Source organism: Xiphophorus couchianus, chromosome 23 (assembly GCF_001444195.1).
Source record: "Xiphophorus couchianus chromosome 23, X_couchianus-1.0, whole genome shotgun sequence".
Classification (NCBI taxonomy): Eukaryota; Metazoa; Chordata; class Actinopteri; order Cyprinodontiformes; family Poeciliidae; genus Xiphophorus; species Xiphophorus couchianus.
The window spans coordinates 23097401-23116833 of NC_040250.1; the positions used below are offsets into that span (position 1 = coordinate 23097401).

Genomic DNA, 19433 nt, shown 5'->3' on the forward strand with positions numbered 1-19433 from the left:
ACAGAGGCTCTGTGGCACTCTGCAGCCCAGTCTGGAGATTACACAGGCACCGAGAGCAAGGAGGAGAAAGGGATGGATTTCTCCCATCTCCACAGCCTCCCATTCTTGCCTTCATTCATTTCCATCTCGGCAAATGAGGGGATGAGATGGGAGGCATAAGGGGGAGAGAAATGAAGGTGGATAAGATCCGCTCACGGTTTCCGATCCGCGCGGCAGCTTTCATCCACTCGGCTCCCTGCAGAGACCGTAACCGTGAGTCATATAAGCAAACCTTGGGATGTCTGACTCGTAACCTGCACTCTTGGTTGACCTCAGCGGTGCTTCATAACCACCGCGTTCAGACTTGAGGATCTCGGGGGAGGTAGCCTCATTCACGTACAATACTCAGCACAGCTAAGACAGATGCATAGCTGCATAAAAGATACAGTTAATGTAGTGTCTTGCAAAAGTTTTAGAACCACTCTGACCTTTTCATATTTTGAAATGTTACAACCGTTGATGTAATGCATTGTATGTGTCGAAACGACACAATGTGGTAATTGTACATTATTTTTTTATTTTTTCATACAAATACATTTCTGAATGGTATGGCATTCAGTTGTATTCAGCTCTCTCAATAAACTTAAATTGAAATTTTTTAATTCAGATTAAATTTATTCTTTCTTTCAACAATTTTTTTCTTTATTTTTTTCCTGTTAAAGGAGATACTTTCTTGTGTGTTTTCCCTTGATTGTACAGTCATTGCGCGTGGAGAGACACGTGACGGTAGGTTCGTAGTTGGGCCAGGCCGCTTACATTTTCAGATGATAGACTGGACAGTGCTCTTTGAGATGCTCAACGCTTTGAATATTGTTTTATACTTGAACCTTTCTTTTGGATTTTTTAGAGACATCACAATATAGGGGACCGAATACATACAGACTTTAAACTTCAAAATGATGCGCTACTTTTGCTATTACAAACTCTGGAAAAATCCAGGCCTAACATTAATGCTCTTCCAAAATGGTATATTTAGAAGAAGAAAAAAGAACGATGGGACCACTAAAAAATCATGTCCCATTAACTTTTCAGTTGTGAATTGGAGATAAGCCATTGTTCTTCCATTCTCTGGAAGTATACCAACTCTCAGGGACACAAAACGTATTAGAACTGGTTCCATTACATAGCGTTGCATCTTGTTTTATATTTAGAGTGACCTTATTGTTGTGCCAGTGCAGATGAGAGGAAGCCTAATTTGTAAAAGAAAAAAAAAAGTTATTATGTGCTCACTTGCTAACAAGAAGCTAAAAATAGGATGGGAAGTTTGGCATGGTTTTCTGCACATTATGGCACTCTTTGACATTTAAACCCAGACTGCATGAAATAATTGAACTCTGCCAAGGCAGGAATTATGAGAACAAATCGACAGCTCTTGATGTGTTAGAGAGTAGCATAAAGTGATAAATCACACGTCTGCAAGAGTTTATTTTATTTATTTATTTTTTTCTTCTATAAGGTACTTGGTTAGACGTGTGGAAAAGAGACAGATGAAATGTTTCCTGCCCTTTGCTCTCCTCGCGCTTTGGCTCACAGAAGCTCTTGGGTCCAGAATGGAACTCGGTTTCCAGCTGAATTCAAGCCATTCACACTTTTCCCTTTGCCATCCCTTTGCCTTGCCTTGCTTGTGTAAGGATACATGTATGCACTTTCAGAGGTGCCCGAGATCGCGTGATGTATGACTCTTGTGGAAAAAGCAACACTTTTATTCAGAGTCGAGTGGAAAAAAAAGAAAAAGCTCACATGGGGCGGGGTGAACCGTGTGCTATGCAGGAAATAACTGGGTTCAGAGAGCAATTCTACATTTAGTTAGAAATAGGACAAATTCATTCTCTTTAAACAGTGTCTTTAAAGAGATTTACCTGGAATGCACACACAACCCTTGCTTTCGAGTATAAATGGCACTTTTGGTAACTAAAATTAAACTTTCCCTTCTGCATTACATTAGGGGTAAAGATGTACATGTTAAGAGGAGAAGTAAAGTGAAGTGGATGCTGCCTTTGTTTGCAAATCTAAATTTGTAACTGGATTCTAGCTTGAACCGTTTGACAAATATTTTAATCTCGACTATATTTGTACTCTCAGTTGGGTGTTTTATTTTTCTTTTTTTCCTCAAGTCAAGATGCGCACCACTGTTTTGATGATCTGTAATTGAGCACAAGTCTGATTCAAGGATTAGTTTTTTTTCCCCTTCTATTCTCATGCGACCTCTCCATGCACAGCTCTCTCTGTCTACTCTTTTGTTTCTCCCAGTCATTCAGACTCTTCCAGGCTTTGTCTTTGTGAACAAACTGTGTAAACAACTTAATTTGAGCGACTGTGCGCGCGCACACACACACACACAAAGCAGCAGAAAATTGAAGCCAAATACTTCAGAGCTCCAATTTTGTCATTTCTGATAACAAGGCCTGGTTTTTCAAAAGGCCACTTTTTTATTTTCTGCTATACAAATACAAATTTCATTCATATTATAAATGAAGAAACAAGGATGAGTATAAAAAAAAGGTTTTCAAATGAACAATTTCATCTCTTGTTGACAGAGTTTTGGAAGAATGGGTGAATTTTCTGATGGAAAGGCGCCACGCTGCGTTTTAGCAGGCTTGCAGCCTGCAGTCTTTTTAGCTGGATGCTGTTGTTACAATTAAATTAAATGAGCTAGGTGAGAACTTTAAGGGCTACACTACAGTCTCTTGTTTTTGAACCTTCAGATTGCACGGGACAATTTTAAAATTCTCATTTAGTTCACAGAGAAGTCATTTAAAACCCTTCAAACAAGGAGACAAGTCAAAATTGTCCAAATAATAGATCAACTTCACGCAGGCTGTTAAGAAAAAAGGACAAATTGTTATCCATCTTTCTAGTGCGACAATGTAATACAAAGATACAAGCCAGTAAGTAAATATCTTTACAGAATTGCTTTTCTATTCATCTAATACTACAACTTTTACCAATTGATCAGTTATGTTAAAACAAATTTGGCCAATGAACAATGCAGCTATGAATGCCACATATGACATATTGTAAAATGTACATAATGCTTCACAAATAACTGGAGGTTACTATTCATAATCTCATGCTGTGATATGCAAACACTCTGTCTGTGCTGATGAAGATTTACTTTTTAAGCTGGATGTTTGAAGTGACGGATATGTTTTCAGATTTGATCCTTTTTCTTATTAATTCAGCTTATGCTTTATGACCACATGGGGCCAATTTTGTGTATATACACTGTTCTGTACTCATATACATATGAACTTGAAATCCATCCCAAGGTGATCAGACGATCTTTAAGTATGAAAAAGAAGAAAACTGAGATACTCAGGCTATAAAACCCTTTACATTGTACTCCCTGCAACCAGAGAAACATTCACTAATGTATATGTCACAGCAGCACATCATAAACAACACACACACTTCGTAGACATTGAAGGACTTTATGTTTCACACATTTCTTTTAAATCATGTATGCTTAGCCCCACTAAAGACTCATCTTTAGATACACCAACAAACATGATGGGTTAAAAAACGGTGATCGAGTTATAGCCTGTGTAGGATCTGCATCTTCCTACACAGACAGACCACGTTTACTTGTCTCTCTGTCTTACTCCTTTGTGGTGTTACCTTTTTAAATGACTGTTTTTAGGCTTTGCTGAAAAGCCTGAGACTGTTTGTACTTCAAGCGTCAGTTAAATTCTAATACACAAAAGTTGTCAAGACAGCACAAAACAGATGAAAATCTGTCCAGAAATGTCCTTCATTTATTTGTTTTTTAGTCGTAACACCATTGCTTTGTCTTCTTTTTCGTAGTCTATGAAAATTCAGGGTAGGTGGTTCTGTACTACCGTATGTTGAGAGTGACTAAATGCTGTTTGAGCATCCTCCAAGTTGGCTGCAGTTGGAAGTCATCTGGACAGGAAGTGTCCCACAGTGTGATGGCCCCTAAGCTTCATCGATGCCCGTGCTCCCACGTCCTCCCACGTCCTCCCACGTCCTCTTCATGCTTATGTATTTGAAAAAAAAATAAAAATGGGCTGCACAGTGGCGCAGTTGGTAGCACTGTTGCCTTGCAGCAAGAAGGTCCTGGGTTCGATTCCCGGCCGGGGTCTTTCTGCATGGAGTTTGCATGTTCTCCCTGTGCATGCGTGGGTTCTCTCCGGGTACTCCGGCTTCCTCCCACAGTCCAAAAACATGACTGTCAGGTCAATTGGTTTCTCTAAATTCTCCCTAGGTGTGAGTGTGTGTGTGCATGGTTGTTTGTCCTGTATGTCTCTGTGTTGCCCTGCGACAGACTGGCGACCTGTCCAGGGTGTACCCCGCCTCTCGCCCGGAACGTAGCTGGAGATGGGCACCAGCAACCCTCCCGACCCCATTAGGGACAAGGGTGAACAGAAAATGGATGGATGGATGGATGGATGGATGGATGGAAAAAAATAAAGAGAGCAATGGCTGGGTGTGAGCTCTTTCACAGTTAATTGTATTTGGGTATACTGCCAATGTACATGTAACCATTACAAATGCAGTGCAATAATATGCAGAGACAGGCCCGATTGATTAAGATCAGCATCCTCCCCAGAGCTGGGTGCCTCTGCAGTGTCTTCAGGCAGATTGGAGGCATGATGCAATAAAAACACAAAGTACCTGAGGCAATGTTGAGCCATGAATGCACCAATGCACGTATTTGAGAGATGCTCCTTTCCCTGTGTGAAGCCTTCCTTTGACATTATTTTAGTGAGCATGAAATATGCAGTTGAAATTTTTCTTTCCCCTCCACCCCCTGATTTTTAATGCAATCTAATTTATATCAAATAGTTATGAATTAAATGGCGTACATAAATTTAAACGACAGAAAAACATGCATCTATTGCATGCGTCTGTTAAAACCTTCAAGAATCAGTTTTCCTATAAAATCCTGTCTTGTTTTATTTCACAATCCAGCTTGAGTTGAAAGGGAAAAACCATCTTGTTTGAAAGCTCTATAATCCTGTTATGTCATTAACTTCCTATTAACCGAATACGAGTTGTAGTTACAGTGAACTGACACTATGTTTTCATCACATATCGTTTATTTGAAGAAAAAGTAAAAGGCCGTTATCTTTTCCAAACGTCACCTGTGTAATTTTGAAAATGAATTCTCCGTTCTCACCTTCACCGTACAATTACAGTTCTCATTCTGCCTGGGTTTCACGGTCACTTTATGGTCTCTTTTCTCCTTCGTGCAACTCTTTTCTCTGCTGTCAAGGAAACTACCTGTGAGCTCAGCCTAATGTTTGTGCGCTGTTTCAATGGCAGATCTGCTTGTCCATCTGTCAGCCGTTACTGTCCGGATCATTAGATGAGTATGAGTGTAGCCGACAGGTAGCACGACAACAAAGTGTGCTGCGTAATTTGTGCAAATGAGAGCGAGGGGTACATGATAAACGCCCAGTGTGACGATCGGGAGAGATATCAGCAGCATTATGGGAAATGGAAGCTGGCCGTGGGCTCCGGTGGACCTTCAGACGAACAAGAGCATGAGTTGAGTCATGCAGCTAAAATGGTAGAGAAAAGGTTATTGAGTCTTTGGACTGTCTCACCCAGGATCAAGACTTGAAAATATAAAATAAAACCTTGACGAAGGTAAGAAAAATGTGACACTGGAAAGAATTTTTAAAAAGTAAAACACACAACAAGCAGCATTGCATGATTCTCAAACATTGGAACCGCTAAGTCATGATTTAAAAGTGTGTGTGTTCATCACTACCCACTGAGTTGCTATCTTAAACCATCTTATCAAAGGTGAATCTTTAAAGTATTTCATTTGGTTCTTTTTGTTTCATTCTTCATAATTTGTGTAAACCTTTCTAAACTGAGCAATGAAGAAAAAGACATGTATTTGCTTGTGTGGACACACGTGTGTGTTTTTACCACCATGTATGCATTATCAACTGAGTGAAAATAATCAACATTAGGCATCGGTCTTCTCTTTATAAAGTCACAACTGGTCAGAGAGTAAAACCAACAATAAAGATGAGTGCCGTTACACTTCTGGTTATTTTGTACTGACCATTTTTGACAACCGATTATTGTGATCTCTTAAGTTTTCATCTTGTTTTCCAATCATGCTAAGAAGCAAATCTACAATTAAATGGTTTACCTGGATGTTTATGTGTACAGTATATGTGCTTTAGGGTAAATCCTAAGATGCAATCCTATGCTCTTTCTTTGCTGCTCGGTTTAGAAAAGTTTATTTTTGAGGGTTTCTTTGCTACTGTTTCATGGAAGTGCCAGATTTTTTGCTTTGGTTTGTGCTTCCTGCACACAAGGTTCCAGGTTCCTTGTTATCACACCAGTCCGGCCTTGTGTCAGTCCTTTACAGTCCTCTATATAAATAGTACTAGGTTTCATTTTTCCCATGTCAGAGCAGTCAGTCTCAGCATTATCCACCTGCCTTCGGAGCCTTACTGTTTTTAGATTCCAAAACCACATTGGAGTTTTTTTGGTTTTATGGAAATAAGGATGGACTTCAATGATGAGTAGAAGATGGTGGATGGTTGTTGTGGAGAAGGGGCTGCTCCTGATGCGTGTTCCTCCTATTAAAGTTGACCTAAAGAAACAACAGTACCACTGAGTTCTCCCACATGGACATCAAGATGGCTTATTTATGGCTACAACTACACATGCAGCATATAAACAAGGAAATTAACAATGTTCTATTTGGACAGCAAAGAGGTTGGTCTCCTGCGCTGTCCAAAAACTCATAATTGCTTAGGCGAATCCTCAGCTTCACTGGGAATCAAAAGTCTTGGAAAGCTGCTGCACAGGTTTGTTTCTTTGCATATTCTTAAATGTATAGACTGATAATAAATGACTTGTTACTTGTTAAAAACAGGGAAACTGTTGAAAAATTTACCGCCAGCCACATTTTACAAGAGCTGAAGCTGTACTATATTCCCTCTGGGAATCCTGCTTGTCCTGATTACACTGAGAATCAATGAATTGGTTTCCGAAGCCTTTGAGAAATGACCAGGTCCCAACACTATTCTGAGGCAAAATTGATTTTAGATATTTCCAAAAGACCAGCAATTGCTTAACCTGGCCTGAACGAGAGCATGACAAACACGTCAACTTGTGTTTGTCACATGCTAGGTGTGTTAGCTAGCTGTGACAGTTTACCCTGGTTTTGTCAGATACACTGCAGTTAAACATGAGAAAGAAACTTACCAAATTTCTTTGAATGCATAAACTTATCAAAAATTTGAGAGTAGTGTAGGCTGGCAAGCCAAGTAATGTGGTTTGATGAAGCAATTCAATCAATAAAAAAATAAAAGAAAAACAAAAAAATCTTACGTCATCCTAGGTAGCACACTAATTTTTCTTTCAGCCGCAACATCAACAATACTTATTAAAACATTTATAATATGGCTACTGCTCGGTGCATGCTACACTGACTGATTTGTATATGAGCCTGGTTGCTGGTGGATTATTGTCTATTTCTATTTTCCTTTTATTGATCTTCTGTGTGGGCGGCTAAAGTGACAGCACTTTAGTCCAAAGCTAATTCCCCCAAAGGGACTGTAAAATAGGCTATATATATTGTATATCCTTTACAATGCAAACATATTTCATTTTAATGTTGTTTTCGCAATGACTATTCCATAAATATTAATTGATTTATTGTTTTTTCCACTAAAGCAGCAGCAAAACAACCCAGTTCCTAGTATTGCTGCTGTTTTAAGGCAGAGGACTCTTATAGAAAGCCTTTGTTTGTTGTAGCTGTGAGGGATTGATAGGAAGGACCCTAATGCAAGTTAGTGTTCCTAGAGAAGGAGATGCTGCTGAGGGTGTGTGTAGGTGTGTGTATAGGGGTGTGTGTGCAGCCAATTCTCATTGTCCTCCTCTATCGAGTATTACACCGAGGTTGCCACTGTGCCTCTACTATTGATGGGCTTGGAAAGAATTAAAATGCTGTCATAAATCAGTTATAACACTATTGAGAATAATTGTCATTTTGTAGTCCAAACAATCCAATTGAACATCAAGCTGAATAACGCAACCAGTCGATTTCTTGCACTTTTGGGAAACGAGCTCAGCCTGCAAGCTTATTTTACTGTTAAATATGAGCTCATATTGCTTCCCCAAAGTTTAAACCAATACTTTAAAACAGCCAAAACAAATTATTCCCTCAACATACAATGACTGCTGACTGTTGCGGCGGCTCTTCTACGTGCGCTCGTCCATTGTTTGGATATTACCAGTCAAAGTGTCTCTGCATTTCCTGAGCCCGTATCCCACTCTATTTCCTCGTCCTCCTTACAAGGTACAAACACATTAAGGCTGAACTCCTAATAGCCTGTGTGATGGATGCCCGAGAATAATGAGCTCTTTATGAGACTTAATACCTACTGTTAATCAATGGACATAGCAGGGCACTTTTCAATACTATCTTCCAAGCATTTTAAAATGAGCCCTCATAGAATAGATTGACTCGCATTCTAAAACCTCGCTTTTTTTCCCTTCTTCTTCTTGTCGCTGCTCTTGTTCTTCTTCTATTGGAGCGTGCAATTAGCAACATAACATATTCAAAATCAGCTGATGACTGTTCTTCAGAAATGCCCTCTCCCGCTCTGATATTGCTGAGTGCTGTCCAGACTGAGAAGCTTTGAGAGATTGAAAACACAATGCTCGGCTCTAATGCAGTGGGTGGACCAGACTTTCCTCAGCCTCAAGTAATAGAACCGTGAATGACCTATTTATTGCCATGAATATCAAATCCCGGCAGCCGCTGGAAGTGTTCCTGTCAATTTCAGCTGGTTCTCACGCTGTTGTTCTTTGAACTTCAGCTCCCGCGCGTATTGCACTGCTCAAGGCTGCTCGACAAAGCATCATGGCTTATTAGCATCATGTTCATTTATAGCCTGCATTCATAAATGATATGGTTTTAGAAATTAAATGGTTGCTGGCGTTGCTAGAACGAACAAATCAAACAATAAATAAATGCTGAGGTAATTGCAAAAACAGGCATGTCTTTGCAAGTCGGGAGGTAGGCCGCGGCGAGTTCAGGTGACACCATTTTCTGTGCAGATCTTTAAATACACGTCACCATGTGTTTGTTGTGTGCCGTTTGTGTGCGTGTATGCATTTGGGTGTGTTTGATTATCCCTTACAGGCTCTAAGGGAGCCAGATCTATTCTCACTCTGATAATGAGGAAGAGACTTCCAATGCCCTTAAGTCATTTCTCCTCTCCTTCCATCCTGCGTGTTGCATCCGGCAGCGTTTCTCCTTCTTTGGCCTTTACCTTCTTCTGATGCAGATTATCTGCCTGCGTTGCCGTTACGCCGCCCGGTCTTTTTCAGCCGCTTTCGTGGAAATTCGTGCATGGCTTCCTTCAGTTCAGGCTGACTGGACCGTGTTTGAGTCACTCACTGGTTTTATGGAATAGATTTGTATGCCAGATGACTATTTTTCATCAGCACGGTCGATGGCTGAGTATCTCTGTGGACCACAGGGCTGGCAGCTCTGTTTCTCCCCACAATAGCCTTACTTATCCTGCGTCAATACTCCAATGTGTTGTATATTTGCCCGGTTGCTCAAATATCCATTCGTAGTGCTCCCTCTTACCTAACTCTCCCTGTGGGGTCCACTGGGAGTGGAAGGCGAGAGTGAGTCACGTCGGAACCTCTGTTAATTTTACTCTAACTTTTCACTCCTCTGCTCTTTCCACTTCCCCCTCCTCCTTTGTTTTTCAGGTGACCGAAATATCAGCGGACATTGTGGGGGGTGGGGCACTTTAGGAGGCCTCTCCACCCCCTCCCTCCCTGACTTTGACGCGTCGCTCCTTTGCTGCAACGTTTACCCCAGAGGATCGCCGTACTTATCCCAACATCAGCATGGATCTAAAAGACCGGAGGAATCGCTCCCTCACCAGGAGTCGTTGCACCAAAGACTCCCAGTACAACACCTCCTCACTCGATGCAGACGAGCGCCGCGTGCCCACCCAGAAGTCGTACAGCTCCAGCGAGACGCTGAAGGCCTTCGATCATGAGCAGAGGCTTCACTATGGCGGCTGCGTGACAGATTTGGTGCACCACGAGTCTGATGAGTATTCCAGGCAAGGTGGGTCTGCAGAGCAAATAATCCATCTGAAATGCATAATTGTGCAGTCAGATAAGAAGCTTAATCCTAACTGTGCTGGACAGAAGGTATTACCTGGAAACAGAGCTTGTTTTTTGCTATTTAAAAGCCAGTTTGATATGCATTGTTAAAAACTTAATTGGGATTTATTAAGGGATTTATTCTAATGAAATGTCTATAAGTTTGCCCTCACCAGCAACTTTCACAGCCTATTTAGTACTGCCCGTAAGCTTTTTGAATTCGGGATACAATATGGTGCCAATGTGTAATATACATTATGTCTACACATTGAAAACATATACAAAATATGATGCTTTTATTGAAAAGCAACAGAGAACATTTGTAAATATTACCCAGTGCACTCAGATTTGAAGTGGCTGTCGTGCTGCTTCTTATCTTGCCATGTAAGTAGGTGTAAGTAAAATAATATTCTTCCTGTGTCTTAATGTAAAAAGTGAAGCACATTTTGTTAAACACAAAATCAGATGCTTTCAATCCTTTTAATGGGGTGTATATTGGAATACAGGGCTGAAATTCTTTGCAGTGTCACTGCAAAGACTAAGAAAGGCAAAGTTTCCGATGTTATTTTTTCTTCTTCTTACTTTTCATACTTTCTGAATGTATGACATACGAGCATGAAGGTTCGGCGCTTTATGGGCATTCTCAAGAGGTCAAATATTTATGTTTGCCACATCAAGTATTTGGCATACCTAGTTAAAGGAAGCTCCTGCATATCTGGAGAAACTCTCTGTTCATTGCTGCAACGTTTGGGCAGCACTCCCTTAAATTTTGTCCCAGTGGTACCTGTGGATGCGTGTGACGTCCATGGCATCTCTGAGTTGCAATGTTTGCACCAGAGAGTCTTTCTGCATCTCCAAAAGATCTCTGGTAGCCAGGCTGGCAATCAGCTTACGTGCGCCACATTACCAGATTTGTATAAATGCTGGAGCATAACTTGCGCAGAGCAATGCAGCTGCTATGGAAACAAAGTAGATGTGCATCAGCGTGACAGGGGTATAAATGATGGAAAATTCATGCTAAACTAACCTAGTGGTGCTCTGATTGGTGACCCATTTGAAGCAACACTAAAAAGTTCATTACAAAAAATATCCAAAAGAATAAAAGAGAGGCTTTCAAGCAAAACATATTAGCATAAGCACAAAGAAGTTTGCTCAAATAAAAAGCAAACTAATGGATTGTAGCAGCTTCCATTAAAAAATTTAATTTCTTATCCCGTCAATGCTGGAAGATATTTTTTTTTATTCCAGCATGTGTAGATAAACAAGTTGCAGTAATTTTGTTCTGTCAAATATTAAGTACATCTTGACTCACACAATGAGATAGTTGAACCTCTATTTTCTTTGAAGTCAGCACATCTTAGCTGGCTGCAAAAACAATCAGATTTCCTACTGCATTTTAGCACCAGGCCTAAAGCAGATATTTAGCACTAGCAAAACTGTCATAATGAACTTTTGTATCCCCCGGTGAGCAAGTTAGCCGACAGGCCGATAGGTCATCTCTGAAGGGTTGGGTCAGCTCCCTTAGCCATGTCTTTAGACTGTCCCCGTGTGTGTCTCTGTGTACACGCGTTCTTGTGTGTACTTTGGAAAGGAGGGGGGACATGAAACAGAAAGTATTGATCCTTGGCTGGTGAAAAGAGTCAGACTCAATGGGATTGATCCCTGCTAAGCTCTGTTTTCTCTGCATGGAAACAGACAGGAGAGGAAGCCAGCTCACAGCAACACAACAATATGGAGCATAGTAGAAAAACAGTGAAACACAGCTCACAAATAATAAGAAGAATATTAATTTTAAAAAAATTTCAATTTTCCTTACGGAATACTGTTATTGCAGCCTGAAAGGACAAAACTTACCAGTGATGTCTCACTTGGTGTGGCTGCAAGAAATTAGGAGAAATGGGTCAATCTCATGGTAGTTCGGGGAACAAAATACTCGACAGCACACCGCAAAGGGAGAAATGTGCTGCGAAGAACGGAATACGACACGAGGACATACTTCTATAGAGGCAAAGGTAAGAGCAGAAAATTGAGGATTGATTGGCAGAGTCCATGATAGACTGAAAGTCAGTGGTGTGTGCCGCTCGGACACACTCCAGCGCTGCACTGAGCTGACCTCACACCGGGCGATAGCTGGTCGATACCTCAGTACTCTCAGCCTATCGGCTCCATCGAAAGCCCAGAGCCACAGATGCATCGTGGGAAGTGTGGCCACAGGAGACCAACAGTGTTGCAGCACCATATGGACTGTGACACTATGGGAGGAGGAGTAGTGCTGGAAGGACAGAGAAAGAGAAGGAGTTGGAGTGTGAAAGAGTGATAGGAGAGAAGCAGCCGACAAGAGTTTTCTTGTTATTCCAAGATATTTTTGCAACCAGAACACGAAAAAGCGAGGGAGTTAGGCAGACACTGTCTTCTCGTTCCTACTACTGCACCTTGAAACTTCTAGGTAAAGTGGTAAAAAGGAAAATAATATTCATAGCTTCTTGGTAGAATCAATCCCCAACTCTTCATCTTGAGGATAATTTTTCTTTTTGTTAATTTAAAAGCTAAGCGATATCTAATCTAAGGTAACTTTTAGTGGCTAAACTAGTGGGCAATATTACGTTTTCATGGCTGACGGGAGCTGAACTAACAAATGACATTCAGTTTTAATTCAGTTAGAATTTCCTTGCAGTTGGGTGTTTCTGAACTTTTTGGGAAGTTAACCCAAAGCTTTTCTCAGCCCATTTTTATTTCACACTCATAGTAGCTCAATCCACTTCACAGTATTTTGTTGACTCTTGTTGCTTCGGCTGTAAAATAGAGCATCCAAGTATTTATTTATTTTTTTTACCTTTATTTCACCAGGAAAATCCCATTTGAGATTAAAAGAATCTTTTGCAAGAAAAAAGTGATAACAAAAATTGTTTTTAAACTATACAGTCCCAAAAAGAAGGCACCTCAATGTCTCCAGAAGGTGTCTTGCATTTCAAAGTATGTCCTAAACAAATCAAGCATCTGTGTCTGTAAGTTAAATCAAAACAATTCCTCATCTGGAGTTTGTTCTTGGAGAGTCTTTTTTGAGTGATTTGGGGCCATATTTATGCTTATTTTCCAATACAATCTTTCTTTGTGTTTTCGGTGTAGTAATTTTTGAAAGGTATTCTAATATTAAATGCCCGTTTTGAATGAGAAAATGACGCCTAATCTTTATTTCTCTTCAAAGAGTAGCGTTTTATAATTAGTCTACGGCAAAACCCTCAAATCATCTTCTGCATATGTGATTAATTGACAGATTGAACATAAATCACTTAACATCTGTGTCCAACAGTGGAGAAAAAGCTCATTAGTTAAAAATACCAAAAAATTATGGGGTTTTTTTCCCCCCCCATTCAAGCAACATCGTGATACATTTTTCGTCATTGCAGCTTACGTTTACGTTTTTAAGTAGAGTGACCTGCAAAAAAATAAAAATAAAATAAAAAATAACAGACTTAATGAGGAGATTTTAAACCTCATAAAAACTTCATCAACCTTGTAAATTAGAAATCTGGGCAATCAAAAGGATGGTAAAACCTCAAGGTTTTGTGATGTTTCTAAGTACAGCTAATATACAAAATGAAACCGGTCAAAAAAAAAAAAAAGAGAAGATGTAACAGATGATCCATTGACGCATTTATTATCTAAACCCACTGAGTGCTGTTTAGGTGAGAACCTGGACAGATCAGCTGTCTATCACATGTATAACATGCAACACCTACCTACTCAAGCAAAATGAATTTGAAAATGAATCTGTGCTACAGGAAAATGTGATTGAAACGTGGGTAAAACGTTCGCATAAGGACATTTATATTTCAGTGACGTTAAAAAGTGGGGCTCAAAAACACTTTTCTAAAGAATGTTAACATAATTTCTAAGAACAAATAAAGAGACATGGCCAACCTAGAAAAAAGCAATAAGACTAATTTCTAAAGTTGTCCAGTGTTTTTATTGCAAAGCTAATAATCTTAGCTTTACGTTTTAATTTGATTTCTGTTGACTTTAAGGATATTTTTCCCTCTGTTCTCTCACTTTTCTATTCTAATAATAATAACAAACTTCATATACAATACTCTGCCAAATGCAGCATCCAAGATGTTATTTGCAAATCCGATGTTACACATATTACTCTGCTCTAGATCCGAGAAACTCAAAATCCACAAAACAAGCATTAAGAAAATATATATACGTACATTTCCCAGGTAACACATTTTTATGAGTTCCAAATCCTTCACACATGTTGTGACAGAAATGCTCGTGACTTGCGTTATATAGACGAGATGCATTTCGTGAAGGTTGGCGGTCTTGTTGAAAAATGCACGCAGCGATATTGAGGGACTGTTTCTCTTTGCCTGTACAGTGGTGACAAATGTAGATCAACACAACTCTACAAGCTCGAACTGCTAAATGCTCATGTTTCATGAACTCCTGCATTACAACAGCAGCAGCAGCAGCTGTGTCAAGGTGAAAACCGGTTTAAACATTTATGTGGGTGCCTAACTGCCTGTATGACATTACCGCGTGTGGTTAAAAGCCCAATCCAGTAGAAGCTCCCACATTAAGCTTCAGGTCTAAATGTGCACATTTCGAAACAAGGGCTTTTTTTCCGTCGTCGTTTACGTGTTTAAAAACGTAGACGTCATCTCAGAGATCCCAGTAAAAGTTCAGCGGTGTATCCCGACGAACCAGCCGCCCTCCCCCTCCTCCTCCTCCTCTTTTTATAGTATCTCAACTCCGCCGTTTCCCCATTACGCTCTTATTACCTACTCTGCTTGGATAAGCACAGCCAAATAACACATTCTTCCCTCAAACATAACACGCAGCCGCCTGGAAAGCTCATTAGAGGCACTCACAATTTAACACCACAAAACAAAAAATATCTGAGCCATCAGTGATGCCAATAAGGCATGGGGGCTCATTCTCAGAACACCCAAGCACATTTTTATTGGACTTTGCTTTAAAAATGGAGACGGGTCTTCTGTACTTGGCATGTTTTCAGTCAGAGTTATCAGTTATTTGTAAAGCGATCTGGTAAAAAAAAAGATTTGAAAAGCAGTCCCTCTACTGTGTATACTTCCCATCTCTATCTGTTGTCTTTCACCTTTTTATACATCTGATTCTTTAGCCACATATTTCGGTCCCCAGCGCACTGCGTGATTCCCATTTAGCTCATTTTTGGGGTGTGCCATGCTTCTGAGTCCATCCCCACGCAGCAGGCTCTATGACAGCCGCCGCAGTCCCTGGTAGCTTTGGCCTTTCCTGTCAGAAGGAACCAAATGAGCTCCTCTTCATTCTCCTCTGCTGTTTTGCCCCCCCTGCTCCCCCCAGGGGTCGAAACCACACAGAGAGCTCCACCAGCAAGTTGCCCGTCTCCCTGCCTGGACAACTCTCAGCATCATCTTCCGCCCTTCACTCCCTTTCGCGCTCTTTGTTTTTCTCACTTTCTTTTATGCCCTTCTCTGCTCTTCTGTCACACATTTCACGTCTCTGCTTCCTCTGTCAACATTTTCCCATCTATTTTTCTCAATCTTGCTCTTCCTGTATTGTTGCTTTGGTGTTCCTATCACATATTTCTTGTTCTGAGGGCTCTCTGCGGACCTGGCAACAAGCGCACAGGGTGAGAGATTCAGTGCCTCGCAAATGTATCCGCACCCCTTGAAGTTTTCTCTTGTTGCAACAGCAAACTTTCAAATATTTTAAATACTATTAATTTGAGACACAAATTACTGAATATTTGTGAGGTGTTTTTTTTTCTTTACTAATCTGAATCTGTGATGTGCTTTTGTATCCAGCCCATTTTACTGGGATTCCCCTAAATAAAATATGCATGTACGTGAATGTTATCTAAGCAATGACATAAATCAAAACAGTCACAACTTTATTTTGTTTTACATTGACTCCAATCCAATGATGGTATTGCGTGAACTAGTGACTAATTTTTTGTTTACACTGAGCTAAAGGACAATTGACTGTCAGGTTTGTGGAGGAAGCTTAATTAACAGAAAAAAAATTATATATTTCTTGGATCTTTTCCATTCATGACAAATACGTGCAAATGTATGTAATCTTGCTAACAGCTGAATCTTTTCACAATGTGTCTGCCTCCTAAGGAAGAGTTCACCACATAAAATTGGCAAAAAGGTAGAAAAAATCAAACTCACCAATCAAAAACCACTTCAATGGATAGTTGTACATTTTTGTAATAAGGTTGTATTCAAATGGTTATGGGGAGTTTATGTCTTCTGCAGCAGGTAACGTCACTTAGTAGTAAACTCACACTAGTCAACAGCAGAGTTCGACTGTCTAAATACAATGCCAGACGCAATAATGTCATACCAGTTTGTGCAAATGTTATTTTAAAATCTCTTAAGCCATCATTAGACTTGTAGGCTAGTTGGTTACATTGAAGTCGGTGACTAATTGCATTAGATATGAAGGTAGGATGTGATTCGACCTTCCCTTGTAAGACGTTAACTATCAATCATGTAAAGGTTTTCCCGTCCCCAACTGAAATTGGGCAAGAAAGGCAGTAAAAACAAATGGAAAAATCAAGAAAACAACAAAAAACAGCTATCATATTTTGACTTTCTACTCTGATTTTATTTTTTATAAATATGTTAGTCTGTCTAATGGATCTGTTCTCATTGGGGGGTTTTCCAAGACAAACGTCTTCTTTTTCATTTTCCTGTGTAAATGATTATTTCATGTTTGCCTTGATAAGTTATTTCTAATTGAAAGCTAGTTAAAGCTTCCTAGGTTTGGGCTTAAATGAGCCGATTTGACATCGCTGTAGTTTTAGGAAAGAATACCTTAATTTTGGTGTTGGACTCTCTTAAACCAGCCATTATATTCAGGCTCTGGGATGAGCCGATTTATATTTATACTAAATGAAAACATGAAGAGTTATGTACTGGTTAGGAAAAGAGGCAGACTTGGGAGACAACTGCATTGAATACTGCAGCCTCTGTTTATAGTGTGCCTGACGTACACTGGGAAAATAGAAGAAACGCATGAGTAGGACGCTTATATTTCACACGACAAACACGTGCCATTTCAGCTCCTTCCTCCACAATTATGAAACCAAGACATTTTGGGAACTCATTAAAAAATGCCTTTCAAAAATCCCAGCGGTTCACACAAATACTTTGAATCCATCTGTTAATTAAGATCGATCCTTTTCTTCCAGACCTCCAATAGATCCAACAAAAGTTAAAACAGTCTCTTTTTTTTCCACTTTGCTTTAATGCTGGCACTTTTTACTTACACTTTCTGGCATTAGGGATTGCAGGCAGCAAACTGTTTCAGGTGTTATTTCTGTCATCTCGTCCTTCCCTCAAACACATCCTGAGGTGTGCAATTTTAGAGTCTTTGGTACTTTTTGTTTCAGGACACCTTAATCATTTTTCCATTTGCTGTGTGTTATGTCTGCCTTTTCTTTAAGCTCGTTTTTTTTTTGTTTGTTTTTTTGTACAGCTGCTCAAATATAATCTATGTTTGCCGTTTCAAACTGTCAGTGTTTGTGAACGCATCATCCTGATGAGTGTTTTTTTAAGCAGCGCCGCAATCTGGAGTTGCACACACTGTTTAAAGCTAGATCTGATAACAGCACCCAGCGATATTAAAAGAAGCTGAGAATAGTGATGCAAGTCTTAATGATTCACAACCTGATGAGTGATATTAGGAACAAATACCAGGGAAAGACGTGACAATGACATATTTTTTCAGGTGCTAAATTGATTTTTTTTATTAATGTTCAAAATTTTGGATTGTGTCATGCAAATTAAAATGAAAACTGACGTTTTAGGCAAGGCACCCGCAATGTTTAATTAATTTTTTTCTCAAAAAAATAAATAAATAAACGGAATCATCTGTTGATAAGCAAAAACTAGCATATCGCATACAATAGGACTATGCAGCTAAACAAATGCATCCGTCAATTTTGGCTCCAAACGATCACAAAACAAAATGTGAGATTATTTTTCTTGAGGTATTATTTTTGGCAATTTCCATTCTGCAAGTATTTTCTTATCTTCTTCTTTTCTTTTTCTTTGTGCCGCAGCTGATTTACGCTTCCATCACTTTTGAAGGCTGAAGACATGTGCCTGGTGTAGCCTTGTTTTGAAAAGTCTGCACTAGTAGAAAATGGCAGAAAGAAGTCAGGATAAACAGTGAAACGTTCCCCCCGCTGTATGAATTGACAGATGGTCGGTACGAAAGATCTTGCGGCAGTCAGCACTTTTTTTTTTTTTATTTGGGAAAAGTCGGGCTTCAAGCAGACAAAAATCCAAAGGTGTGATGGGGCAAAGGGGCAAAAGGACCAGCCTGCGGTGACAGCAGCAGCATTTAGCAAACAAAAATGATTGAGTCGGTTCATTTGTGCGGGGAAACTTTTGATAAACCCACGGATCAAAAACTCATACGCGGTTTGGAAGTCGGTATTGTTGGAACCAAATTAGCAACACAGCAAATTTGTGCACACTTGAAATTAGAACTTTAAGTGATCTTTCAGCAGCTACCAGAGAAAGTTGTTTGAATTGATTTAATATTTGGCTTAAAGCACTTATGGTTCATCTATCTGTGGTCTTGTAGATATGTTGGGATGTATTTTTAATTATTTCCTCAGATTCTTGGAGTACATGATGTTACTTTTATTTATTCAAATAGCGTCCTGCTTGTGACAGTCATTTTAAGGGAAACTTCGACAAGAAAGTGGCAAAGGAAATGTTATGTTCAAGGAAATTCAGTTTTCCGAACTCCTTATGTATAATCGAGCGACTTAAATTTAACGTTCTGCTGGTCAGCAGGAGTCAAAAACCGGCAGGAGGCAGGCAAGATTATTTCCAAGTGGATATTTAGACTGAACAAACCCAGGAATTATTTTCAGTATGCACAGGGTGATGGTGATTACTGGCTGAAGGAACAATTGAAGCTGATGAACTGAAGTTGTGGCAGCTGACAGATGAGGAAAGGTTAGAAATGACAGAACGAATACCTGGGAAAACAAGAAAAAGCAAACGGAGCATTAAAGGATTCACTAACATACTCAATGAAAAGAGTAACTCAAAAGAGACACTCGGGTAACAACAGCAAAACACAGAAGCGGTCAGAATAACAAATAACAAATCATAACAAATGACCAGCAAGCTCAAAGTACAAAGGATCATGACAGAGCTCTAGCTTAGAGCAGGATCCAGCTTAAAATAAATAATAATAAAAAAATAACTCTCCCAGTAATGAGGTGAATTGGT

General features: G+C 39.8%; 1 protein-coding gene across 3 annotated transcripts in view; it reads left to right on the top strand.

The window, feature by feature from the left end:
- Positions 1-19433, top strand: part of tenm2a (teneurin transmembrane protein 2a) — a 282137-nt gene that overhangs the window by 59025 nt on the left and 203679 nt on the right. For 2 of the 3 annotated variants that reach the window (XM_028008949.1, XM_028008947.1), the window contains exon 2: positions 9763-10129. In XM_028008949.1, the coding sequence (XP_027864750.1) occupies positions 9904-10129 (226 nt within the window). In that variant the 5' untranslated portion in view covers positions 9763-9903. Of the gene's footprint in view, positions 1-9762; positions 10130-19433 lie in introns of those variants that run through there. The other variant, XM_028008948.1, reaches the window with a different exon arrangement.